Here is a 23,640-nt window from a genome sequence, read left to right as displayed (position 1 = left end):
AGAATTGTATATCATTCCCTTGAAAATAATAGATCAGAAGAAAAGAAAAAAAGAAAAAATATCTCCCCATGAGTCACAGAGGGTTAGAGTAGGCAGGGAACCTGAGCTTTCAACAAATCTATTCCCCCGCTTTCAGGAAGGATCCCAAATAACCCTCTCATTCAAGCAGGATTCATTTCTAGCAACTTCCCTGATTAATCCATTCAGCAACAAGAGCAAGGCATCTAGCCTCTAACTTTCCTGTTGTACCTGAAGCACCTTAACCCATACTCTTTTTAAGTGGAAGGAGGGATGGAATAGCTGATTGCTATTAGCTACCTACGAACCCCCTTCTATTTGAGTCTATTTCTCTAGCTGTGTCTCTGCCTTTTTTTCTCTACACTAAATAATACAATATATGAATACAACTTTGCTTAAATAGCTATCCTCTTTCCAGAAGAACATTTGTGAGGGACAGAGCTCTGTTGAATTCTTGTTTAAAATCATCCCCACCAAGCCATTCAGATGTTTCAGTTCTTCAGCAAAGCTCCTGGGAGTCACTTTTTAATTTCCTGGCAACTAAACATTTCTCAGGGCATGCTGCTGGCCTCACTTGTGCTCTGTTATACCCAGTCTCATGTCATCACCAAACACACTTTTTGCAAGAACTCACAGTGCTTTCACATGACTTCACATGGAAACACAATGTTCCAGAAGGACTCTGAATCATTTTAGGGACGTGGTAGAGAAGAGAGCAGATGCTGTGTAAGTGAGTTCTCCACACATCTTTTTTTCCCACCTATTTGGTTTTGTAAAGGCAACTAAAACAGTACAAAGATCACTTCCCTGGGGGAATTTGAGAAGTATATTCTACATCCTATCAGGGTCTAGGTCCTCCCAGAGAAAGAACAATATTGCTGGAGATTATAATTGACTGTGCTCTATTCTGTCTTTGGCCAGCACCCATTCTCCGCATCTCTACCCGGCTCATTTCAGCCACCACATTTATGTGTTCCGGGATTTCTCCCTGTAGAATTTGCTTTATATGTGAACAGAATTAGAAGACTCACCAAAGAACTAGTCTTTTCCAGGATAGTCCCAATCTTCAATATTCTCCCCCCAATGTCCTCATAAGTACCTTATAATAACAGGCTCTGACATTTTTTTTTAATTCTGAAAACATACCCACTTCAGTGATGAACAAGATGGTTGGGGCTTCTTTTCCTGTGTTCCACCCCTGGGCAGGTGGTGCCACATGAGCTTATCACTCAACATGGAACTTTGTAGGACATCCTAGGATCATTTCCTCTCCAACCTCCATCATCTAACCAGTTACAAAATCCCTCTGATTTGCCTCTGTTTGATTATCTTTTCTTCTTCTTTACTTTCCATTCCTAAGGCCACTCTTCTTCTACTTTAGGTATTTATTGTCTCTCATCTGGACTTTGAAACACCCTCTTAGCTTCTTAACTAGGAATACTGCCCCAATTTTAGCCTTCTCTGCTTCATCTTTCACATAACTTCCAGAATGATCTATCTGAAATGCAAAACATAGCGCCTGTTAAAACCTTTAGCAGGTTTTCTGTATTTCAGGATTAGTATTCCTTTCCTGAGCATACATATTCCAGCATCATTTCTTTCTGTGCGTGTTTGTGTCTTTTTAAAGCAAAAGTATAAAACATGTATAAGATTTTTGATAAATCAAGCAACTCAAAAGGGCATGTGAAGTACAGTAAGTATCCCTTCAGGTCATACTCCTAGTCCTAGTTCTACTTCCGAGGGACAACCATTCATTTCTTGTATATTCTTCCAGAAATGGTCAGTGCATATACAAATATATGTATTATATATATATATTATATATATATATCTTTTTACACAAGTGAGTTCAATAACACTGTCCTACACCTTGCTTTTAGTATTGTCTTATATCGTGACAATCTGCCCTGTGTTCTTTAAGTTCTCATAAGAGTGAATCACCTGTGGTTCCTGGAACACTCCATGTTATTTTCAGGCACACCTGCCAATGCTTATGCCCTTCTTTTTGCTTGTGAGTTTCTTCTTTTCATTTGCAGCCTATACATGGTACAAACTACTATTCCTCTTTAGGATTCATCTCAAGGATTAACCCTTCACCATGCCTTAGAAACCACTCTTCCGGGCTCACATAGAATCCTGGACATACCTGTCTCTATCGTAGCACCTTTAGCTAGTTAAAAGTGACTTTATGTGTACATTGTCTTGTATACTGTAAAATATCTGAAGGTATGTAGCAAAGCTTAGTCATATTTCCCTCCCTAGTGCCCATTTCAAAGCATGATTAAAAACAAGAATTGTTCTGTAAGTATGTGTTGAACCAAAATACCCCCCAAACAGGATAAATATAAATGTTTCCAAATCTTCCAAAGGGGAAAAAATCTTCATTCCAGCAAATAAGATTTTAAATAATTTTTTTTGAAAAGACTATAAACTCTACAAGGACAAAGACCAGTAGAGTAGCTGAATAAATGCTCTTGGGAAAATGCCCTTTAATCTTAAATATACAATATGATGACAAGTTTTACTGGGATTGAAAGAGGGGGGAATATGTTAGGTACTTAATGGAGGGGTAACAGAAAAAAAACTATTAGCAGAAAAACAATGAGGACTAATAAAGTTTCTAAAATGAGGTAACTGGGCTCACAAAAGAAAACCTACACATCTTTCATTCTTGTGGTCAGCGTTTTCTCTAAGTCATAACCACTGAGAGGAATTCATTGTAAACCCTTTCTTGAACATCTCTGTTCAGTGCTGAGTAATAGGTTGTTGTATGCCACAGACTATTAACTTCCTTCAATGGATAGTCAAGGGATTTCATGAAATGTACAATCTGCTGAAAACAAGCATTCTAAAATACAGAAACCTGGTCCTGGTATTAAAAAAAAAAATAGGATTCAGTACTCTGAAAAAGTTCGTGGAGAAACTCTGTCCTAACATTTAATCACTATAAGCATATATCCATTTATCATCCTATTATCCTCAAGTATGGTAATGTCATTTGCATTATTAAAACTCAAGTCAGTTGGAAACACTATCATTGTTTTTCTTTTGAAATGTTTTACCTTCCTTGGTAATCACAAGATTTCACTCAAGTATGTTTTGAGGGTGCTATCAGGACTTTGGGGGCCTGCCAAAGCAAAAAGCATCAAACACTTACAGAATTGATACCAAGTAATGTCCAGCTGAGATGAACACCTTAGCTTTAAGGTCCTCCCAGACCACCTGATGGAAAGATTTTAAACGGGTTGGGTAAATCCTTTGGGATACCCAGATCCTGGAAAGTAATGGTTTCCTACTGTTTCACATTAAGTGTTGAAGAATTTATTAGTTTGACAGTTGTGAAGAAATGATCCCAGTATAAATACAGTGGACAGAATCAGATTGAAATATTTCCAGTTTGGTACTGGTTCCAATATTCAGTGTAATATACATGAGGGATGAGTCGACTCTCATTTTGAAGACCATTGATCCAATGTATCTTATTGCTGTCTGGGAATGTATTTAGAAAAAAATGGATGATGATGCCATGACCCATTAAAATGGTGATTCAATAGGCCCCGGATCACACACAATCATTTCTGCATTGTTCCCAGAAGACACCATAGTTTGCATTCAGTAGGAATTTAATAAATGCTTGCTGACTGACCTATCTAACGGGAGAATAAAATAGAATGAGATGGACACTAACAGGAGGATAAGATGGAGTGTCAGAATCTTGATTTTGGCAGAGTCCAAAATCTTTAAAGATCTGAGTTTATATCATAGAATATTTGAACTGAAAAGAAGTTTAGCAATAGTGTCATTTACCTTCATTTTACAGAGGAGAAACTTGAGGCCCAGAGGAGTCAAATGACTCACTCAAGGTCCCAAAGCTAAATACTGGGAATATTTTTTTACTTGCCTGGCAGATGGGAGCCAGACCCTGGAGTCAGGTTGCTTGGTTTCAAATTATGGCTGCCATTTATTAGCTCTGTAACTTCTGAGCATGCTATTTAATCTAACCTTAGTTTCTCCATCTATAATGCAGGATAATAACCTGATATCCTTAAATCTAGGATTAAATGAGCTAGTATATAAAACACTTGATAAACATACCTCATACATAGGATTTATTCAATAAATGTTACTATTTCTTTTCATTGTATTATACACTTTAATATCCAGTCTGGCCTTGTAATCCCAAGAACATGGGCTTTCAAATGTGAACTCAAACTTTAAAAAAAATCTGGGTAGGCTCGCTTTGTTGTGGCTTAGGGTACAAAAAGATCTTTTTTGTTATCTCCAAACAGAATGGCAAAGGGAAATTTTTCCTCTCTCGGCTTCTCAAGATGGTGTAATATTGTAACCCAGTACCTAAAAGTGAGACCTGGTTGATTACTCATGTAAGAAAAAAAAATGTATTTATATCTTTATTTAACTGCAGATATCTGTTCTTGCCTTTAAATGATACTGACCTGTTTGCTCTATTTGCAAAGGAATTTTATTATAACCTCAGAGAATTTCCTGACATCAACAAGAGTATGTTTAGGCTATTTTACAAAGCTATTGCAAGATCCTCAGTGGGGGAAAACAGTTTGCAATGTTCTCTATTCTGAAGCAGAAAAGTCATTGGTGTTCTGTAAAGCAGCAGGATAGTATTGTCAGAGTGACTGTGCTTGGAAATATTTTCATAGCCATCTTTTCAGGTTGGTTGACTCATAAGCATTGACTCAGGAGGACCGCTTATTAGTGAAGTCAAGCCTCAACATCCAGGCTCTTGCCTTTGTCCTGTTGCTTATCATCAATTACTAAACTAATGTTCCCTTTGAGCACAGCTACCTGTTTCTCTAGAAATTAACTTAAAACTTAATTTGGAGCCTTGAAATAATAACATTCTTAGAGAAATTTAAGAGGAAAAAAAGTTCATTTCTTCATAATGCAAGATCTTAGAATAATGTACTACAACCTTGCTGCTCCACACCAGCAACTGGCATCACTCAGGAGATGCAGAATGTAGACCCCATCCCAGATCTCTGATTCAAAATTTGCATTTTAACATTTTAAGATCTCAGAGTGATTCAAGGACACATTACAGACTGAGAAACACTGACTTAAAGAAATGGGCAGGGGGATTCTGAAAGTGGTTACTGTTTTGTGTCACCAAGACCAAGTAATTAGCCATAACTGCAGTATGTACCAGAATCCTCTGGAATCAAACAGTAAAATAACAGCAGCAACAGCAGTGGAATTTAACCACAGTGGATGTTCGGTAAATTATATTTGTTTTTCTTTTAGGTATTATTTACACAATTGGCTCATGTTAGGCTTTTGTGGGTTTTTTTTTTTAACTCTTTTTATTTTTCATTGCAGTGGGTAGAAGAGCATTCACTACTGCATCCACCCATGCATGAAGGAAGAAAGGAAACAATGAAGGCATGGTAGTTATCTATTACTGGGAGTGGCTACTGGGGTTAGGATTCAATATATATAAAGTCTTCTGGGAGTGACCCCTTGGACCGTTCATTGCTCTTTAGGTCGGGAACAGAGAGTTTTTATGCTTGCGACTCCCACTTGATCATCAGAAGGCACCTCCTTAATAAGAAGACACAACTAGTTATTGGAATCTGAAATGCAAGAATTCAACCACTTGTTTGCAGGTAGTTAATACCATGCTTCCCCCAGTCTTCTGCTCAAAGAGAAGACCTGCTTACTACTATCTGTGTTTTACTTGGTTTATATTAACCGATGTTAGTGGTTACTTTCAGGCAACTTATGGGGGCTGTGGTCTTCTTTTTGCCCTAGTCGCCTTCTGCTCAGCTTTCGTCTAGAGAGAGAGACAGTAGATATATAGCTTGGCAGGAACCAAGGGAAGGTTTGAAGGGCTTAATATAGCAACAAATGGAAATCACGGTAGCTTTTTTAAGATAATTGTTGAGAAAATAACAGTATATAATCACTATCACCTGCATACTATATCCCATAATGCCAGAGGAAAAATCCTTCCTAATTTAATCAATAATATTAATTCCTGAAAAGAAAAGTTTTGCTCCTAAGTATAGCTTTTCTGCATCAGAATTATTCCTCAGAGGAATATTGCTCAGAATTCACTGCTCAGAATCAACAATTCTTGATTATATAGGTTCTTGACTATAAAAGCTCTCTTTCATTTTCTTAATTTGGGAAAAACATTCTATATCCTGAAGAACATGAATCAGAAAATACTCGATGTTATGTGATGTTATGTTAGTCTTTAAAACAGATATGCTACAAACCAAAGTGGAATTATATTTTACTTAGGGTAGCATAAGAAAAGAACAAAAATTAACAGAGCCTAGTTCTCAAACCCATTAATGTAATATACAATTATCATGTCATTTTCCCCAGCCATGGAATAGGTGGGTAATAATGGTAATGAATAAAAATATAAAAATGAACAGTGTTTTAGTAATGGATTTTAGTAGGAATTTTCTTTAGAATTATTTTTTATTATATTCCTTGTCCATTCTTATTTTTTTCAATTTTGGTAAAAATTTCCCTTTAAATAACCTCAAAATTTACTGCCTATCAGGGTACTGAAACATGCTTAATATAAAAATCAATGAGTCTTATTTCCCATTGATATTTCAGCCCTATTTATATTATCTAAAATTCAAAGCATATTGTAGACAATGCTCTTAACTAGGGCTAACTACTGAGGTTGTGTTGATAGCCCTCGATCTTGAAATTTTTCTTTGTTTCCATTTTTCTTGGGCTTATTTCCAATCTATTTATCTCAATGCTTTGTCATAGGTGAGAAAGATAAAACAGACCTTGGATCTCATTGGTAACTCTTATTAAAACAAGGAACAGTAAGTAAATCAAGGTTTATTATTTTTCACTGTTTAGTGGTTTCTATTTTCCCATCATGTTTCTAATACCACTGTGGAAAGGTAATTGGTATTTCAGTACAATACATTTTTCAAAGGCTTATCTGTTGGGGGAATATTTTTTAAAAATCAAGTGCATATATCCATGGTGCAATAAGTAAATAGGCTGTATTATTCCATCATTAGGAGCCCTTTCCAGTGGTACTGCAATTAAATTCAATCCTTTTTGTCTGGGCTATGTATGAATTCAGTTGAACAACTGGTTACACAGAGCTTTTTTGTTGTTATGGTGGTTGTTTTGGTTAATAGCAACTTCCCTATTCAATCGGCTTCTCATTGTAACTCAGAAGTTGTTTGTAAATATAGTCAACAGAATTATGCATTTTTAAAAAATTCTGAAGAGCATCGCACCCTATCCAGAAAATGGACACTGGCAAACCACTGTTTGACTTTTGAGCTGTCTGAATCTTCTCCCATTTTATAAATGATCTATGTGGGTACTTACAAGGTGGTAAAATAAATGACTGAAAAGGAAAATATTATCATCATTTATCTATATGATACAGACTGCTTTTTAATTCATTATCTAATTTGTCCAGTTGCAGTGACATGGAGGAGGTATTATTTGTGTATGTGCACATGTTGTTACATTCCCCAGTGTTTGTAAGTAGTGGGTTTCGGGTTGCTTTGTGGTAGTGAGATGTATATGAACAGAATATTATAAATAAGTCAGTCTGTTAAAAATCTTTCTCAAGTCAGAAAATATTCACTGTGCATTCATTTTTTTAAAAAATTATTTTTCTTTTCCCAATACAACCATCAGTGACATTATTTTAAATAAGCCACTTAAAGCAAGGAAAGTTACAGCTATAAAAGATACACATTTAATAGACTTTTTCTTCTAATCCTATTCAATAGATTATAAACATATTTATTTTTTTCCTGACATAACCGAAAAAAAGAAAGAATTCTTAAACCTTAGCGTGTTAAAATAAAACGGCACACTGGTAAGGAAATGAAATGAAATGACAATGACAATTCAGTAGCCTTTACAACTATAGAGTGACAAAATCCCAGAGGGTTTTAGTCTTTAAATTATTCGGGCTGTCTAAATGTCTGCTGCCACAATATTTTTTTTCGCAAATGGAATAAAAATGGCATTTTGCTCACGTAGATCTAGCTGTTCCCTGGGTGGTTGGTTCTAGAAAAGCAACAGGCTTTTCCCCCTGCCTTACAAGAAGCAACAGTTAGAAACTCTAACAACTAGAAAACTGCTACCCCACAGTGGTTGGAAACAGCCAAGAGAGAAGATGACAGCTACTGTGCAACAGCTTCAGAAAGGGAGAAGGAAAAAAGGAAATAAAAGAATGTTAACCTTTTGAAAGGGCTGCCTTATGTTACTACCGCACCCCACCCCCTCCGCCGTACCTTTAATTATCAGGCTTTTCTGGCATGCTTAGGTTTCTAGGGTAAAGCAAAGCAATAACTCCGACCCATTCTATTTCAACTTAAATTTGCAAGCTGCTAGAAGACAAATTCATCAACCCCCACATGGGAACAATACAAGCCTCCCCAGAAGCGGACTTGAGCACTTTCGTATTAGCCAGCATGAACTGTTGTCTCAGCCTGTTGCTCCCGCGACAAGGTGTGTTAGAGCCTGGAAAGAAGGAGGGCACACTCTGAAACCGTGTCTGTGTGCTCGGGCGCCTGGTGGCGGGACCTGGGCTGGCTCTCGGGTTCAGCGACCCCTCCGGGTTAGGCGGCTACGGACCACGGTCCGGGGACCCTAGTGCAGGCCGCCCGGCCGCCGGCAGATGGTGCCCTCCGCATCGGAACACCAAAGGAAACCCGGCTAAAGTATCGCTCAGACTCCGCCCCACCCGATCCGCCCGCGCCACAGTCACCGTCCTTCCGCAAATAGTGCCGAGCACGTTTCCTCTGGAACACTGCAGTAGCCTGTGTGTGTGTTGAAAATACAAACCAGGGGCAACGGCGGGGGGGGAGGTGTTAGTGTGGGGAACACGCGGAATGGGACTCCCGGGGCCGGGGCGAAGTGACCGCCAATGAAACGCAGAGGGCGAGGGGACCCGTCCATTTCACATCTGCGTAAGCCCGGCCGCGGGCCCGTCGGGAGGCCACTCACCATGTTCACTTCGGAGACCATGTCTATGCTGGCGACATCGATCCGCATCCCTACGTCCACAGGGGGCCCTGCGGGAAGGTGGGACACATTATGGACATATCCTTAGAGTGACGACAGGATGGGGAGAGCCAGGGGGCTTCCCTGCGCTTACTACATTTTGAATGGGCTCCCTCCATCCCCCACTCCCCCTTGCAAGGGACAGCCTAGGAAAACAGGTGTGGGCACACGCGTGATGCAGTGACTATGCAGAGGGTGTGTCGGGCGGGGGGAAGGTCGGCTCTGCCTGGGGTTTCATCCACCTGCGACTGAGGGTCCGGGGTGTGTGTGTGTGTGTGTGTGTGTGTGTGTGTGTGTCCAGGGCGTAGGGCGTAGCGCACACTTGCGGAAATGACATGCTTTTTTTTTTTGACATTTATCTTTGACAGGAAAGGAGAATTAGATATGTATGGGTTACAGGTTGAAAAAAGATGAAGCATTACCTCCAAAGTCCGGCCGCAAGCGAATGTCATATCCTTTGAGCAATCTGTCCACTGTCTCTTTCACGTATGACATGTTGCTGGGCTCATTGGCGCTGAGGGGAAGAAGTAGGGACCGTATTCAAAATGAACACAAACTGCGAGCAGACATAAATATAGACAAGCACACCTTACCCCCAAATAACAAGCTACATGATCCAGCAAGCATGTAAAAAAAACACCAAGAAAAAAGAGACGTTCAACAACTGCAGCTCACCTGTGTGCACAACAGACCATGGCAATCATCACAGGGAAAGAGAGAAGCCCCAAACTCTCTCGATTTTGTACTGTCCACATTACTAACTCTGATTAAAGAATTGTCTTTCCTGCGAGGATTCAAGGAATGCAACTTAGTCGGCGGCAGGGCAGTAATTCCCGAATGGACCTGCGCATGCGCAGAGGGTGCTCACTACCAAAAGACACCTTGTGCCTTGCAAACAATATTCCTAGTGGAACAGGCAACAGATTTCATTCCTTTAAAGTTCCTGTTTGTAGTGTTCCACGTCCTCTGAGTAGTCGGAGATATCCTGCTCTTTCCTTGCTCGGGATCCTGTATGCATTTGCATACTGAGATTTCTTTGGGCATTAGAGGTTGCTATGTCCATTTCCTCTCTGTCCTCAACCTTTTTTTTTTTTTACTCAACTCCCAGGGATCTGGCTAAGGCTGCCTGTGATTGGCATCCTCCGTTGGCAGTCACGGTGGTCCTAGAACTGAGAGTGTGGAGGCGGGGCGGCTATCTGGTCTCCCGGGTGTGCCAGTGTTCGTGTGATGGGGGGACGCGGTGTGGGGGGGGGAGTGAATGGAGAAGGAGAGCCAGAGAAGAAGGGAAGGGGCAGAGGAAATTCAGCACGTATTTGAGGACCCCAAGAATCAGGTCCCTTAGGAAGCATCCTAGGACATCTGCCTTAGTGTAGTCCTTCTCTGTGGGAGGGGGAGGAGGAGAGGCGAGCCAACTTTTTCACTCGCTCCCCCACTTTTCTTCCCTCCCCCTCTCTTGTCTCTCCAGGCACGAGATTTAAGGGAAACAAGTGATGAAGCAGCATCTCTGGGCAGGCAACCCTTTTTCTAGTGCCATCTGCCGCAAGTCCCACTTTTTTCTAGGTTCTGGTAAGGAAAACCTCTTTCTTAAAATTGCCCATGTATGAACTCGCATTAGTAGCCCGGAACAGAACCGTGAAACACCCGGAGTGTCTAATCTCTGTTCACAGATAGGCTGGGGTTCTGTAGGAGCAAGAGTTGTTTAAATTACATTAAATTCAATCAATGCAATTCAGTAAATGTCATTGAGCACATGTTAGGCGGGAGGCTGTGGCTAGGAGTTTGTTCATTTGTTTAATGGTATATATTAAATATTTACTATGTTCTAAACGTTCTGGAACTTAGAGAGCACTTAAAGAGGGTTCCCGACCCAGAGAAATTCACAGGCTCCCCATCAGGAAGATGGACACAAATATAAGGAAGTTCAGTGTGCTCTAGATAGTTTATATAGTGACCGGAGGCTTGTTGATCTACAAAGAAAGGTAGATAATGGTGTCCAGACAAGGAGAAAAATTTCTGTAAGAGCGGGGAGGGCGGAGTATGCCAGAAGGAGGGAAAAGCCTGTGCCAAGTCTTGGAGACTTGAAAGGCTATGGTCTACTTGGATAGCTGAACCCAGACATAACTGATCGGAATATAAAAGGGGAGAGGTAGGGATAGTGGTGGTGATGAGGGTGCCAAGAGAAGCTGAGGCCAGACCATAGGGAAAGTTACATCCTTTACTATGCCAATTTAGGCTTCTAGAAATCACTGGAAGTTTTAAGTAGGGATAGTCAGGGTCAGATGGTAGATTCAGACACAATGTTCTGGTAGAATAATCATGATCAGGATAATTAGAGTTTATCACTTGCTGACTATTTGCTGGTTATCGTGCACATTATATAGAAAATCTTATTTAAGCCTTCATAATAATCAAAATGTGGTAGACATTATTATTATTATTCTCTTTTTATAGATAGTGATACTGAGAACAAATCAGGGTAATGTAACTGGTTCAATATCAAACAGCTAATAAGTCATGGAATGGACATTCCAACCCAGAATCCGTGGACCCGACTACTCTATGCTATGAAGTATGGACCCCAAAAGGAGAAACCAGAGACAGGGAAAACAATGAAAAGGGAGAAGTGTTATTACAATGCCCCAGGCAAAAGGAACTAAAGTCAGTGTTTAACATGGAGAGGAGGTGATAGACCAGTGCAAGTTTTCAGAAGTATAATGGAGACATCAAATAGCTAGAAAGGTCAGCACCTGAAGACTTTTGGAAGGTAACCAAAGAATTGTACAAACATTTACACATGTATAGATCTTGACATTCTACATATATTAACTTTATTTTCTCATTTGAGCCTCATAACAAACTTAAACACCGAGGCTATTCTTTTCTGGGGACAATGATCACTCTTAATCAGGTTTCTTAATTTTCTGAAAAGTGTGTCAAGTCTACCTCTTTTCAATTCATATGGATCTGCTTTTAATGAGTAAAAGAAAAGACTTACTTATGCTTCACGTCCTTGCTGAAGCATAGAACCTCTCTATGTGGCACAACTCTCAAACGCTGCATTGTAGAAAACAAAATTTGCGGAAGTTTACTTCCTTCATTTGTTCATTCATTTATTTCTCAAATTTCTCTTATTGAACATTTGGTAGGTGACAGCCCCTATACTAAAACCTGGTGACCCAACAATGAAAAAGATAGCATACAGAGTCCCTTTCCACATGAAATTTGTCAATTGACCCATCTTTGGGAGATTGCAAATAGTAGCCTTGCTAGCCAGATTCAATTCATAAAAGAAGTATTTAGTGAGGTGTTCACTGCTTGTTCACCTTATGTAGCTTTCATTGGGATATATGTTTTCCAGTTGGTCATAAGCCCCCCAAATTCTTTCTGAATAACAAAGATTGTATTTATTAGTGTCTATAAAGGAGCCAAGATTTTATCCTAGAATTGAGGAAAACTGTGAGTGATTTCAAATTCTTGAATCCTAATGTTTAGTATGCTGCAATCTGGATCAATTTCACTAAATTTGGCTTTCAAATTATGCCTCCTTTTATGTAGAAGGACACTACAAGGAGTCATTAGATATTTATAATATCGTCTAATACTGGGATGCTATTGAGGACGGAGCCCCCTGTATCACTCACTATCTTATGTATGAGGACCTGTGGGAGAAAATTTTTCCCAGACCCTAGTCTGGGAAAGGCGGTTGGAATCCCCAAATTCATTAATTTTCTTATTTGCTTTGGCTACTGGGAATCTCAGAGTTATAGGGACAGTTCAGCTTTAATCATTATGTAAGGTCTCAATGACCTGCATTTTGTTATGTTACATTTCTCCCTGCTGCCCTCGAATCCTAAATTTAATTTTCCTTTGTCACACTTTACTAACTTACAAACAGATATGTTGCACTGAATATATATAGTGTGTAAGCTGTCTTGAATAATTTTTAGAACTAATTGGGAAATAAATTAAAAATAATAAAAAACAATAAGTAAATAATTGAAACATCCTAAAAATCATTAAACCAAGACACACTGTGGGTTTTTTTTTTCATGGCTTCAAAACACCAACAGTTACTACCTCTGTGAAGTTGCTTGTTTCTTTTCCAAACTAATCCTCTTAATTAAGACCTTCCCCCTTCAAGATTCAACTCAATTTCCATTTTTTTTTTTTATTAAAGCTGTCCCTGAAAGCCAATGTATACTTAGTCATCCCTACTCTTACTATCTTCTACTGATAACTCTTGGGGGTTTCTAAAAATGATCATCCATTCAGCAAATTTAACTGTGAATCTGTGAACGGATTAGTAGGAAGTATTTACCAAAAAAGAAAAATTTCCTTCAAGTAACTAAGAGAGAAAGAAAAAAGGACAAGGTGACACATAAATGAGGAACTGCAAATTAAAACAATGATATACCATTTCAGACCTATTAGATATGCAGAACTTAAGAATGCCAAATATTGGTTAGAAACTCTGATGTACTTTATTTATTCGTTTCAGAACTGGTCAAAGAGTACAAATTTTCATTTATGGCATGATATATTTTTATCAAATCACTTCAAATCAACTCACCTTGAATTTTGGTCAGGTAGCCACACTATTACTACTTTTTAAATATTTATATGTCCTTTGTTATGCTTTCACCCCTTTTTTAATAGATTAAGTCCTGTATTTATTTATTAAAATTATAAAATCTTGTATAACTTTGATATTACAGTAAGTCTACCAGTAGCTTAAGTAGTACTTTTATCTGTACTTATGGAAATAGCCTCACTTTATTTTTTGCATATGAATTTACTCCCTAAGTGTTTATTATTTTCTTAGAAAAGAAATGTCTTGTGTTTCAGGCTATATTAATAGTCAGTTATTTAACAGATTTTTAGCTGCTAATATGAAAATGTCTTTTTCTTTTTTACAAAAAGAATTTATTTATTTATTTTAGAGAGAGAGAGAGTACATGTGTGAGCAAGCAGGAGGAGGAGCAGAGGGGAAGGGAAAGAGAATCTGAAGCAGACTCTGCACTGAGAACGGAGCCCCACATAGGTGTGGGCTGGATCCCACGACCACGAGGTCATGACCTGAGCCAAAACCAAGAGTTGGATGCTTAACCCACTGAGCCACCCAGACACCCCTAAAAAATGTCTTTTTGATTTTGTGTTTTTCAGTTTTTCTTGTTCAAATATTATAACATGTTCAAATGTTCTTTTTTTAACTTATTATTTTTTATTATTATGTTATGTTAATCACCATACATTACATCATTAGTTTTTGATGTAGTGTTCCATGATTCCTTGTTTGCGTATAACAGCCAGTGCTCCATGCAGGACCTGCCCTCTTTAATACCCATCACCGGGCTAACCCATCCCCCTCTAGAACCCTCTGTTTGTTTCTCAGAGTCCATAGTCTCTCATGGTTCGTCTCCCCCTCCAATTTCCCCCCCTTCATTCTTCCCTTCCTGCTATCTTCATGTTAAGAAGATAATATGGACTTTTGAGGACAAAAATTATGTCATATAATAGATCCAAGGACATTTCTACCTCTTTTTACTCTTATTTAATTAAACTTAATGCTATAACAATTTTATAAATTATCTTAAATAAATAAATTCATGTTTTATTCTTTCCCTGTATTATACTTGTTTTGAGTTTCTTCTGAAATTACTCTTTCCAGTATTTCTACTATTTCCAGTGTTTGGAGTGATTATAAGAATATTCTTTACTTGTTTTAAGGAGAATTCTACACAAATAAATAAGTGATTTCATGTTTTTTTCTTGTTTAAATTCCAATTAGTTAACATACAGTGTAATATTAGTTTCAGGTGTGCAATTTACTGATTCAACACTTACATACAATAATATATACTCTATCTTATTAATACATTCCAACCTGTTGACTATATTAGTAAGAATAGTTAACATTTTTATAGGCTTATTATTTACCAATTTTAAATGCTTGACATATTCAGTGCCTACAATACCTTCTGAGGTGGTGATACTATAATTAGTTCTGTTTTACAGATGAAGTAACTGTGACACAAAAAGTTTATTAATTTATCCAAAGTAACACAATGAAATGACAGAGGGACAGAATTTAAATTCAGGTGGTCTAACGACAGTCTATACTCTTTACTAGTATACCAGTATAAGTGTATATATATATATATATATATATATATATATACTCTTTACCAGTATAATTGTGAAAAAAATGTTGCCACCATAAAACACTTTTTAAAGCTCTACTGAGATAATTATATGGTTTTTGCAAATTCTCCTATGTAATTACATGCATTTAGAGTTTATCCTATGTTATGAGTGACTTGCGTTTTTAGAACAAGCCAGAATTAGAGGTTTCTTCTTGAAACATAACAGACCTATGCTCCCCAAGCGGAATCTTATAAAGGGTCACTCTGAAAACTGGAAGTGCATGTAGTGTTGTGACCTGTGGCTGACCAGTGTGATGCTCTGGGTACACACAAAATCAAAGAGAATGATTATTAAGGTTACCAGTGAGCTATTGCTTTAAACCATCATTTAAAAGTGTTGCCATTCATCACTTTGTTAATGTGTAGAGATTTCACTGTTATTCTTTTAGTAGAAACTATTTATACTTTTCATTTTACTTGTTTCATGGGCTAAATTTTTAGTACCTGAGATTAGCTAAATAACAAGTGTTACAAATACCCAGGTGATTATTCAGGTGAACACTTTTCTCTCTAAACATATAGCCCTGGGGCTTATTCATTTATTTACTCAAAAATATTTTTAGAGCTATGCAACAATAAAAGATTGTTCATCTTTTATTTATCAGGGTAAACATATCCAAATAACCCGTGTATAATGCAAAAAAAATACTAGAGATGAGAAAAGAATATTCCATCATATTGTTAAAAAATGAAATTCAACTCAATAAATTTGAAGATCTAATTGGTTTTATTAAGCCATTCATAAATCAGGGAACATCCCACCTAACAAGTAGAAAGGAGCTCCAGAAGTTGTACAAAATGAGTTTTTTATAGGAAGGAGGAAATGTGGGGCTTTTATTAGCAAATGAAAAGAAAAGATTGCTTCAGGCAAGGTCAGCTTCCCTTGGGAACCTAGAGGGGGTTTTATGAGGTGGATTACCTCAGCTTCCTCTGGGGGTTGAAAAGGGCCCCTGTGACAGTTTGCCTACCTTCATGGTGTTGACCTACCAGCTAAGACTACATTTCTGGGGGAGGTTGGAACTGCAATTAGGTTAGGTATTAAGCCCTGGTTTGGTGACTCCATTCTGGACTGTGGTTTTCTTTTTAACATAACCTTGGAGTGTCAGGGAAGACACCTCAAAAAGTTGACACTTTCTGCTAGACTTTTAAGTCATGAAATTAAGAAGTTGGGAGGAGGGGCGCCTGGGTGGCTCAGTCGTTAAGGGTCTGCCTTCAGCTCGGGTCGTGATCCCAGGGTCCTGGGATCAAGCCCCGCATCGGGCTCCCTGCTCCGCGGGAGGCCTGCTTCTCCCTCTCCCACTCCCCCTGCTTGTGTTCCCTCTCTCGCTGTGTCTCTCTCTGTCATATAAAGAAAATCTTCCAAAAAAAAATTAAAAAAAAAAAAGAAGTTGGGAGGAGTTGGGGCAGGTGACAAACACAAAGGCTTTGAGTCATGCAGTTGCTAGTGATAAAGGAAATGGTTGTATTTCAGGGAGAATGGGGCATAGATTGTGTTTACAGTGGTGAGAGTACTAGAGGGATTCTAGGAGGAGAGGAAGAGAGAGCAAGACCAGGAGAGGGAGATGTTCCAACGTTTAGCTAACCGGAACCACACAAGATGAAGAAATGAGGAGATTTGGTTGGAAAATAAAACTGGTTTTTTCTTTGCCCCATATTAAATACATACTCACTATTACTAAATGGAGATCAAAACACTACTAACCTATCGTTTTTATTTTGTTGTCAATAAAACTCTTCCGATTATTTTAAGAGGGTTTTGAAAGAAAATTTGGAAAACCTAGAGATTTGGACTGGTCACTGAAATGATATAGTGACGAAGTAATTCATTAATTTCAAAATTACTGTAATCATTTTCTGAGTACAGAAATCAAACTTATAAAACCATCCTCCCTCTTAAAGATAGAACCTAAATCATCTCACATTTTAAGTAAAAAACAAACAAACAAACAAACGTTCTTCAGTCATAAGTAACTTCTATTATATATTAACACTGAATAAATATGGGGTAAAATATTTGGAAGTTGCAGGCCTCCTGGAATCAGAAATGAATTAATCACAGGCATGGGAAGGTTCTAATTTGGGTTTAAGAAATGAAATACTGTAATACGGACCCTCATACATAAATATAGACAGATAATCTCGGGGCGCCTGGGTGGCTTAGCCGTTAAGCTCCTGCCTTCGGCTGGGGTCATGGTCCCAGGATCCCGGGATCGAGCCCCGCATCGGGCTCCCTGCTCCGCGGGAAGCCTGCTTCTCCCTCTCCCACTCCCCCTGCTTGTGTTCCCTCTCTTGCTGTGTCTCTATCTGTCAAATAAATAAATAAATCAAATCTTTAAAAAAAATTTAAAAAAATAAAATATAGACAGATAATCAAAAGTCAGCAAATCTTAAAGAAAATCAACATCATGAAGAAGAGGAATAAATTCCACAAGGAAAAACCAAATCCTCTTGGGAAATGTAACTACTTTAAAAACAAGCATAATAGTTTGAGAAAGAGTTAAGTAGATACATAATGGCCAATAAAAAGAGCAAACTGTTAGGCAAAAACAAATGTCAACAAGGACACAAATGAAAAACTGGGGTTCTAGGGTGCCTTGGTGGCTCAGTCGGTTAAGAGTCTGCCTTTGACTCAGGTCATGATCCCAGGGTCCTGGGATGGAGCCCCACGCCCAGCTCCCTGCTCAGAGGGGAGCCTGCTTCTCCCTCTCCCTCTGCCTGCCGCTCCCCCTGCTTGTGCCCTGTCTCTCTGTCAAAAAAATAAAGAAAATCTTAAAAAAACAAACGAAACAAAACTGGATTTCTAGGAAATTAAAAGGTAATCGCAAATTTTAAAAGAAAATTCAAGGGGCACCTGGGTGGCTCAGTTGGTTAACCTGCTGATTCTTGATTTCCACTCAGGGCCCTGGGATTGAGTTGCACTTCAGGCTCTGTGTTCAGCAAGGAGTCTGCTCTAGATTCTCTCTCCCTCTGTCCTTCTTCCTCCTCCACACCTCACTCCTGCTCACAGACACTCTCTCTCTCTCTCTCTCTCAAATAAATAAATAAATAAATAAATAAATAAATAAATAAATCTTTAAAAAAATTCAATAGATGAACTGAATGACACAATTGATGATTTTGTAAGTGAGCCAAACAATAGAATCAAATAATTATCAAGATTACGTTGCAAATGACAAATAAAATGTCATTGAAAAGAGATGTAGAACTTACATAAGGAAAGAATAGAAGAAAAGAAGAGGAGCAAAGAAATAGCAATGTCCCAGAAATGACAAATGTTATTCGTTCTATGATTGAACAAGTTCACTGAATGTTAAACAGCATTAATTAGTCATATTCTGGTGAATTTTCAGAACATCTTGGATAAAGAAAAAATCTAGAATTCTCCTGAGGGGAAAAAAAATCATATATCTACATAGAAAAGAGAATAATTTGTCATTCTTATCAGTAAATTTAGTACTAGAAATTCTTTTTTATAAACAAGAGAAAAACAAAAAGAAATTTATTAACCCATGCATCAGAAATTCTTAACAAATTTAGTACCAGAAATCAAAGAATCAATGTTTTTAAAATTCTGAGTGAACATGACTTTGAAGTGTTAATTCTTTACTCTTACAAACTAGCATTGAGTTGTGTTGGCAATTTAAAGTCATTTTTAGGCATAAAAGGACTGAGAGTTTTGCCCCAGAAATCCTTTCAGCAAGAAATACTTAAGGATAACTATAGCAAAACAAAACATCAATACAAGAAAGAGGAAATTAAGACACAAAATAAACAGGTAAAAAAATTATTCTTCAATTTTTAAGTTAAATGCAGTGAGATCAAAAGCAAATGTTAAGAAATTATTCTGAAGCTACAGGCAAAAGGTACAGAAGTTAAATATTTATGAGTCAGGGAAGGTGCCATAAAGTTGATGGGTTGCAATGAAATAGGAAGGAACAGATATTTTGAATAAGCCATATTTCTTAAGTAGAACCGATGAATTAAAAACAAAAGCTATTTTTCTTTTTTTTTTAAGATTTTTTATTTATTTTTGACAGAGAAAGAGTGAGAGAGGGAACAGAAGCAAAGGGAGTGGGAGGGGGAGAAGCAGACTTACCTCCGAGCAGGGAGACCGATGTGGGGCTTGATCCCAGGACCCTGGGATCATGATCTGAGCCCAAGGCAGATGCTTACGGATTGAGCCACCCAGGTGCCCCAAGCTATTGTTTATTTAATGCTTACTATGTGCCAAACACTATATTAAGTCTTTTAAAATGTATTATGCTATGTTGTATCTAACATTTCTAGATTCTAGTAATAGTGCCTTCATTTTTCAAACATTTTTAAAGGAAAAAAAGATATGAAGCAAACTGCTGTTGGTTCACACAGCTTAGATGTGACAGAGCCAGGGCTCAAGCTCACAAAGTCAAAATCCAAAGCCAGTATTATTAACTACTACGTATACTGCTTCTTGGAAAAAAAGTGGAGTACAGAGAATGAGATATCCAAATGCTGGTGAACAGATAATGGAGAATTCCTCTCAGAAATAAGAAGTCACTGAGATGAGTTGAGTAACAATAAGAGTGAAACACTTGATAAAAGACCACACATGATTGAAGATCTACACACCTTCAGAGAAGCCAAAATTACTGCCATCCTTATGGGCTGCCATGAATGCCTGCCATGTCCATTTCCAAATCCATCATGATAACTGCTATTCCTACTGGCAAGGATTTCCTGTGTCCTTACGTGGCCAAGTATTGTGGCTAAGATTTCTCTGTTCTTTACTATCGCATGTATTCTTACAACAAAACTACTAAATTGAAGCTCTGTGAGGAAAAGAAGCATTTTCTTTAACTCACCCACGTCTATCCCTTCTCTAGAACTGTGTCTGGCACAAAACAGATATGCAATAAACATTTGTTGAATGAATGGATAAATAAATAAACAAACAAACAAATTTAGCAATACTTATTGAATGTCTAATATGAATCAGGCACTATTCTAAAAACTGAGTACACAGCTGTGAACATAACAGAAGGAAATCCAACCTTGCCATCATGGAGTTTATATTCTAGTGAGGGAGATGGATCATAAGCTAAGTAAATACGTAAGGTATACTGTATATTTAGACAGTGATAAGAGGTAGGGGGAAGCAAACCAGGGAATAGAAATAAGAATCTGGGGAGAGATGTGTTCGTTGAAACTTTAGCAATGATGATCAGGGAAGGCCTCATGACATTTGAGTAAAGGGCTATAGATGGTGAAGGAGTGAGCCATGTAGATAGAGTGAGGAAGAACATTGCCAACAGGGTACAGCAAGTGTAAAGATACTGAAGTGGGAATGTGTTGGTGTGTTTAAGGAAGCCAGTGCCGCTAGAGCAGAGGGAGAGGCAGAAAAAGCAACAGGAGATGAGTTAGAGTTAACAGATTTGCTCTGAGTAAGAGGGAAAGCTAGCAGAAGGATTTGCTGTGGACAACTCAGGATTTGATCTGACTAGCTTTTTAACAGAATCACTCTAGGTACTAGAACATAGACTGCTAGAGGGCAAGGGTGGAAGGAGTTATGTCACTAAACCAGGTGGAAAAATTAGAGTAGCAGTGGTGGTGATGAGAAGTGGTCGTATTCAGTATATATTTTGAAGCCAGATTTATCAGGGCATTCTGACAGACTGGAGGTGGTGTGTGAGGGAAAGAGTGGAATTTAGGGTGACTCCAAAGTCTCTGAGCTGAGCAGATGGGAGAGTTGGGAAGGATGTGGAGAAATAGTTTGGGAAAGGGGGTTTGTGACCTGAGTCAGTTCTGGACATGCTAAATTGGATATACAGTTGACCCTTGACCAACACTAGGATTAAAGGCTCAGACCCCCACAGGGTCAAAATCCACATAAGTTTTGACTCCTTCAAAACTTAACTACTAATAGCCTACTGTTGACCAAAAACCTAACTGATAGATGTTTTGTATATGTATTATATACTGTATTCTTACAATAGAGTAAGCTAGAGAAAAGAAAATGTTATCAAGAAAATCTTAAGGAAAAGGAAATGCATTTGTAGTACTGTACTGTATTTATCAACATAAATCTGCTTATAAACGGACCCCTGCAGTTCAAACCCCTGATCCTCAAGGGTCAACTGTATTTGGATAACTCCATTTAAAGGAAGAGGTCTTGACTAGAAATATAAATTTGAAAACCATCAGCCTTAATTACATGTCCTCCCAAAATTCATATGTTTATGCCCTACCCTCAGTCTGACTGTATTTGGAGATAGGCCATTTAAAGAGAGAAAGTTAAAGTTAAATGAGGTTATATGGGTGTGGCACTAATTCCAATATGACTGATGTCTTAGAAGAAGAAGAAGAAGAGACACCAGGGCTATTTGAACACAGAGGAAAGGCCATGTGAAGACACAGCAAGAATGGGGCCATCTGCAAGCCAAGGAGAGAGGCCTCAGGACAAACCAAACCTGCCCCCACCTAGATCTTGGACTTCCAGCCTCCAGAACCATGAGAAACTAAATTTCTGTTTAAGCCCCCTAATCTGTGGTATTTTGTTATGGCAGCCCTCACACACTAATAACAACATTTAATGCCATGGACTACATAATTTCACCAACATTGTGGGTATAGGTAGAAAAGAAAAGAAGAAATCCAAGGTGCACTGGGGCTTTTCAATCTTTGGAGATTGGGGTAGAAAAGAACTAGAAAATGAGACTGAGAAAGAATAGGAGGTAGGAAGAAAACCAGGAGAGTGGGGTGTCCTGAAAGCTAAGGGAAGAAAGTATGTCAAGGAAAAGGAAATGATCAATTATGGTAGCAATTACTTCTGATAGGTCAACCAATATGAGGACACAGTGAACCTTCCATTAGGCAGAGGAGAAATGCATTATTTTTCCCAAATTAGTGAATTTTGGGTGTTTCAGTTTTTAAATGACTTTGATTCAATCTCATTAGGATTTTGAGCTAAACCTCAAAATCAGAATGGAAGATCTTGAAAGCTTATTTTCAGAGAAAATCTGTTTTCCTTTTTAATGGTTAGTGATGTATATAAATTTCATAAATTATCAGGAATGAGCCAAAAGATGAAGAAAAATATGTTGTAAAATTTTTGTATTATCACATTATTTTGTTGGGCATTTGTTTTATTGCTAAGTTGCAAACATTAAAAGTCATTGATAAAGTAGGTGAAAAATAATTCTCTATTAAAGAAGAAAAGGCAACAGTATTTATAAAAAGGAAAAATTAAATAAAAACATGGGTAAACAGGAAATTGGTAAGAGTTTCAAGTTTGGAAAAGCCAATCATTGAAATCAGGACTCAAAAACAAATAAATTATTTGAGTTCTCAAAGAAAATAATCAGTTATTTCAAACAATGTTGAACTTCCTCAGCAATCTGTGGATAAATACACACAGGGCTCCAAAGCAGTGTTAATATAAGAGTATGCAAAATTTTGATTGAAAGATTAGTCATGTGCTAGTCAAAAAACAATCATAATGAGAATATTAAGCCTTCAAAAGTTAAGTATCTTGCCAATACTCCACAGTAAGTGGTTAAAAAGAAGCCCGCGTCTGTGTGTCTCTGTGTGTTTATGTGTGGGAAGGAATAAATCATTATATTTTGAAGATGATGATGATGATTATTGTTTGTTGTTTAAAGCTACTCTTTCCTATTTTACATATTCCTATTTGTTTTCACTTGTTTCTTACTGTTTCTTTGGGCTTAGCCCTTAGGTGACTTCCTACAGTATTTGTCTCAGCACAATTCACCTGGAAGTCTGTTTCATTTTTTCTCAATATTTCTCTTGTTATACTGCATGCAGTACTCAGTTAAGAAAATATGCACTTTTAATTTTCTTAGGAGTTTGAATAAACACATGAAGAATGGGACCATCAGCAAAGTATCATATTTGTGATTATGAAAGTATCATTGAAGGTGTGCTTAATGTCACATAGTTGCCAGAGTCATAATTCTTTTCTCTGACAGTTATGTCATATCAAAAACATGATGCCAAACTCACACTGAATCCTAACACCAGCAGGGAACTCAACAATCTGGTCCAACACTCTCATTTTAAAGTGAGAAATAGTGAGATACATAGAAACCTTACGACATGCACAAGGCTACACTCCTAGTAAATTACAGACCTTGAATTACTTCTAGGTCAGCTAACTCAAAACATCATTTTTTCCAAACGACTCATTATCCCTTTCTCCAGTCAAAAAACATGGTATTAATCCTCACATTCTCAAATTCTGCTTTCAAAACAGTTCATGCTATTTATTAAAGACTAAATTTTATAATAATAATAGGTTTGACATTTTAGCACCTAGTTCAAAAACTGATTCTACTCTCATTTCAACCCAGGAGCATCATTTTGTTCATTAAATTGTCTG

The 23,640-nt window shown here is 37.9% G+C and overlaps 1 protein-coding gene across 1 annotated transcript in view; it reads right to left on the bottom strand.

Moving 5' to 3' along the window:
• The window catches only part of GABRB1 (gamma-aminobutyric acid type A receptor subunit beta1), a 379,682-nt gene extending 369,806 nt beyond the window's left edge, over window positions 1-9,876 (bottom strand). The window contains exons 1-3 of the mRNA XM_025887668.2: window positions 9,739-9,876; window positions 9,486-9,577; window positions 9,007-9,074 (exon numbers count right to left, since the gene is read on the bottom strand). Coding sequence (XP_025743453.1) covers window positions 9,007-9,074; window positions 9,486-9,577; window positions 9,739-9,818 — 240 coding nt within the window. The 5' untranslated portion in view covers window positions 9,819-9,876. The remainder of the gene's footprint in view (window positions 1-9,006; window positions 9,075-9,485; window positions 9,578-9,738) is intronic.
• Window positions 9,877-23,640: the final 13,764 nt, after the last annotated feature.

Source organism: Callorhinus ursinus, unplaced genomic scaffold (genome assembly GCF_003265705.2).
Source record: "Callorhinus ursinus isolate GAN/ISIS: 27379988/994484 unplaced genomic scaffold, GSC_fseal_2.0 scaffold4, whole genome shotgun sequence".
Lineage (NCBI taxonomy): Eukaryota > Metazoa > Chordata > Mammalia > Carnivora > Otariidae > Callorhinus > Callorhinus ursinus.
Note: the sequence above shows the minus strand (reverse complement) of the source record. Positions and strands in the feature narration are given on the sequence as shown.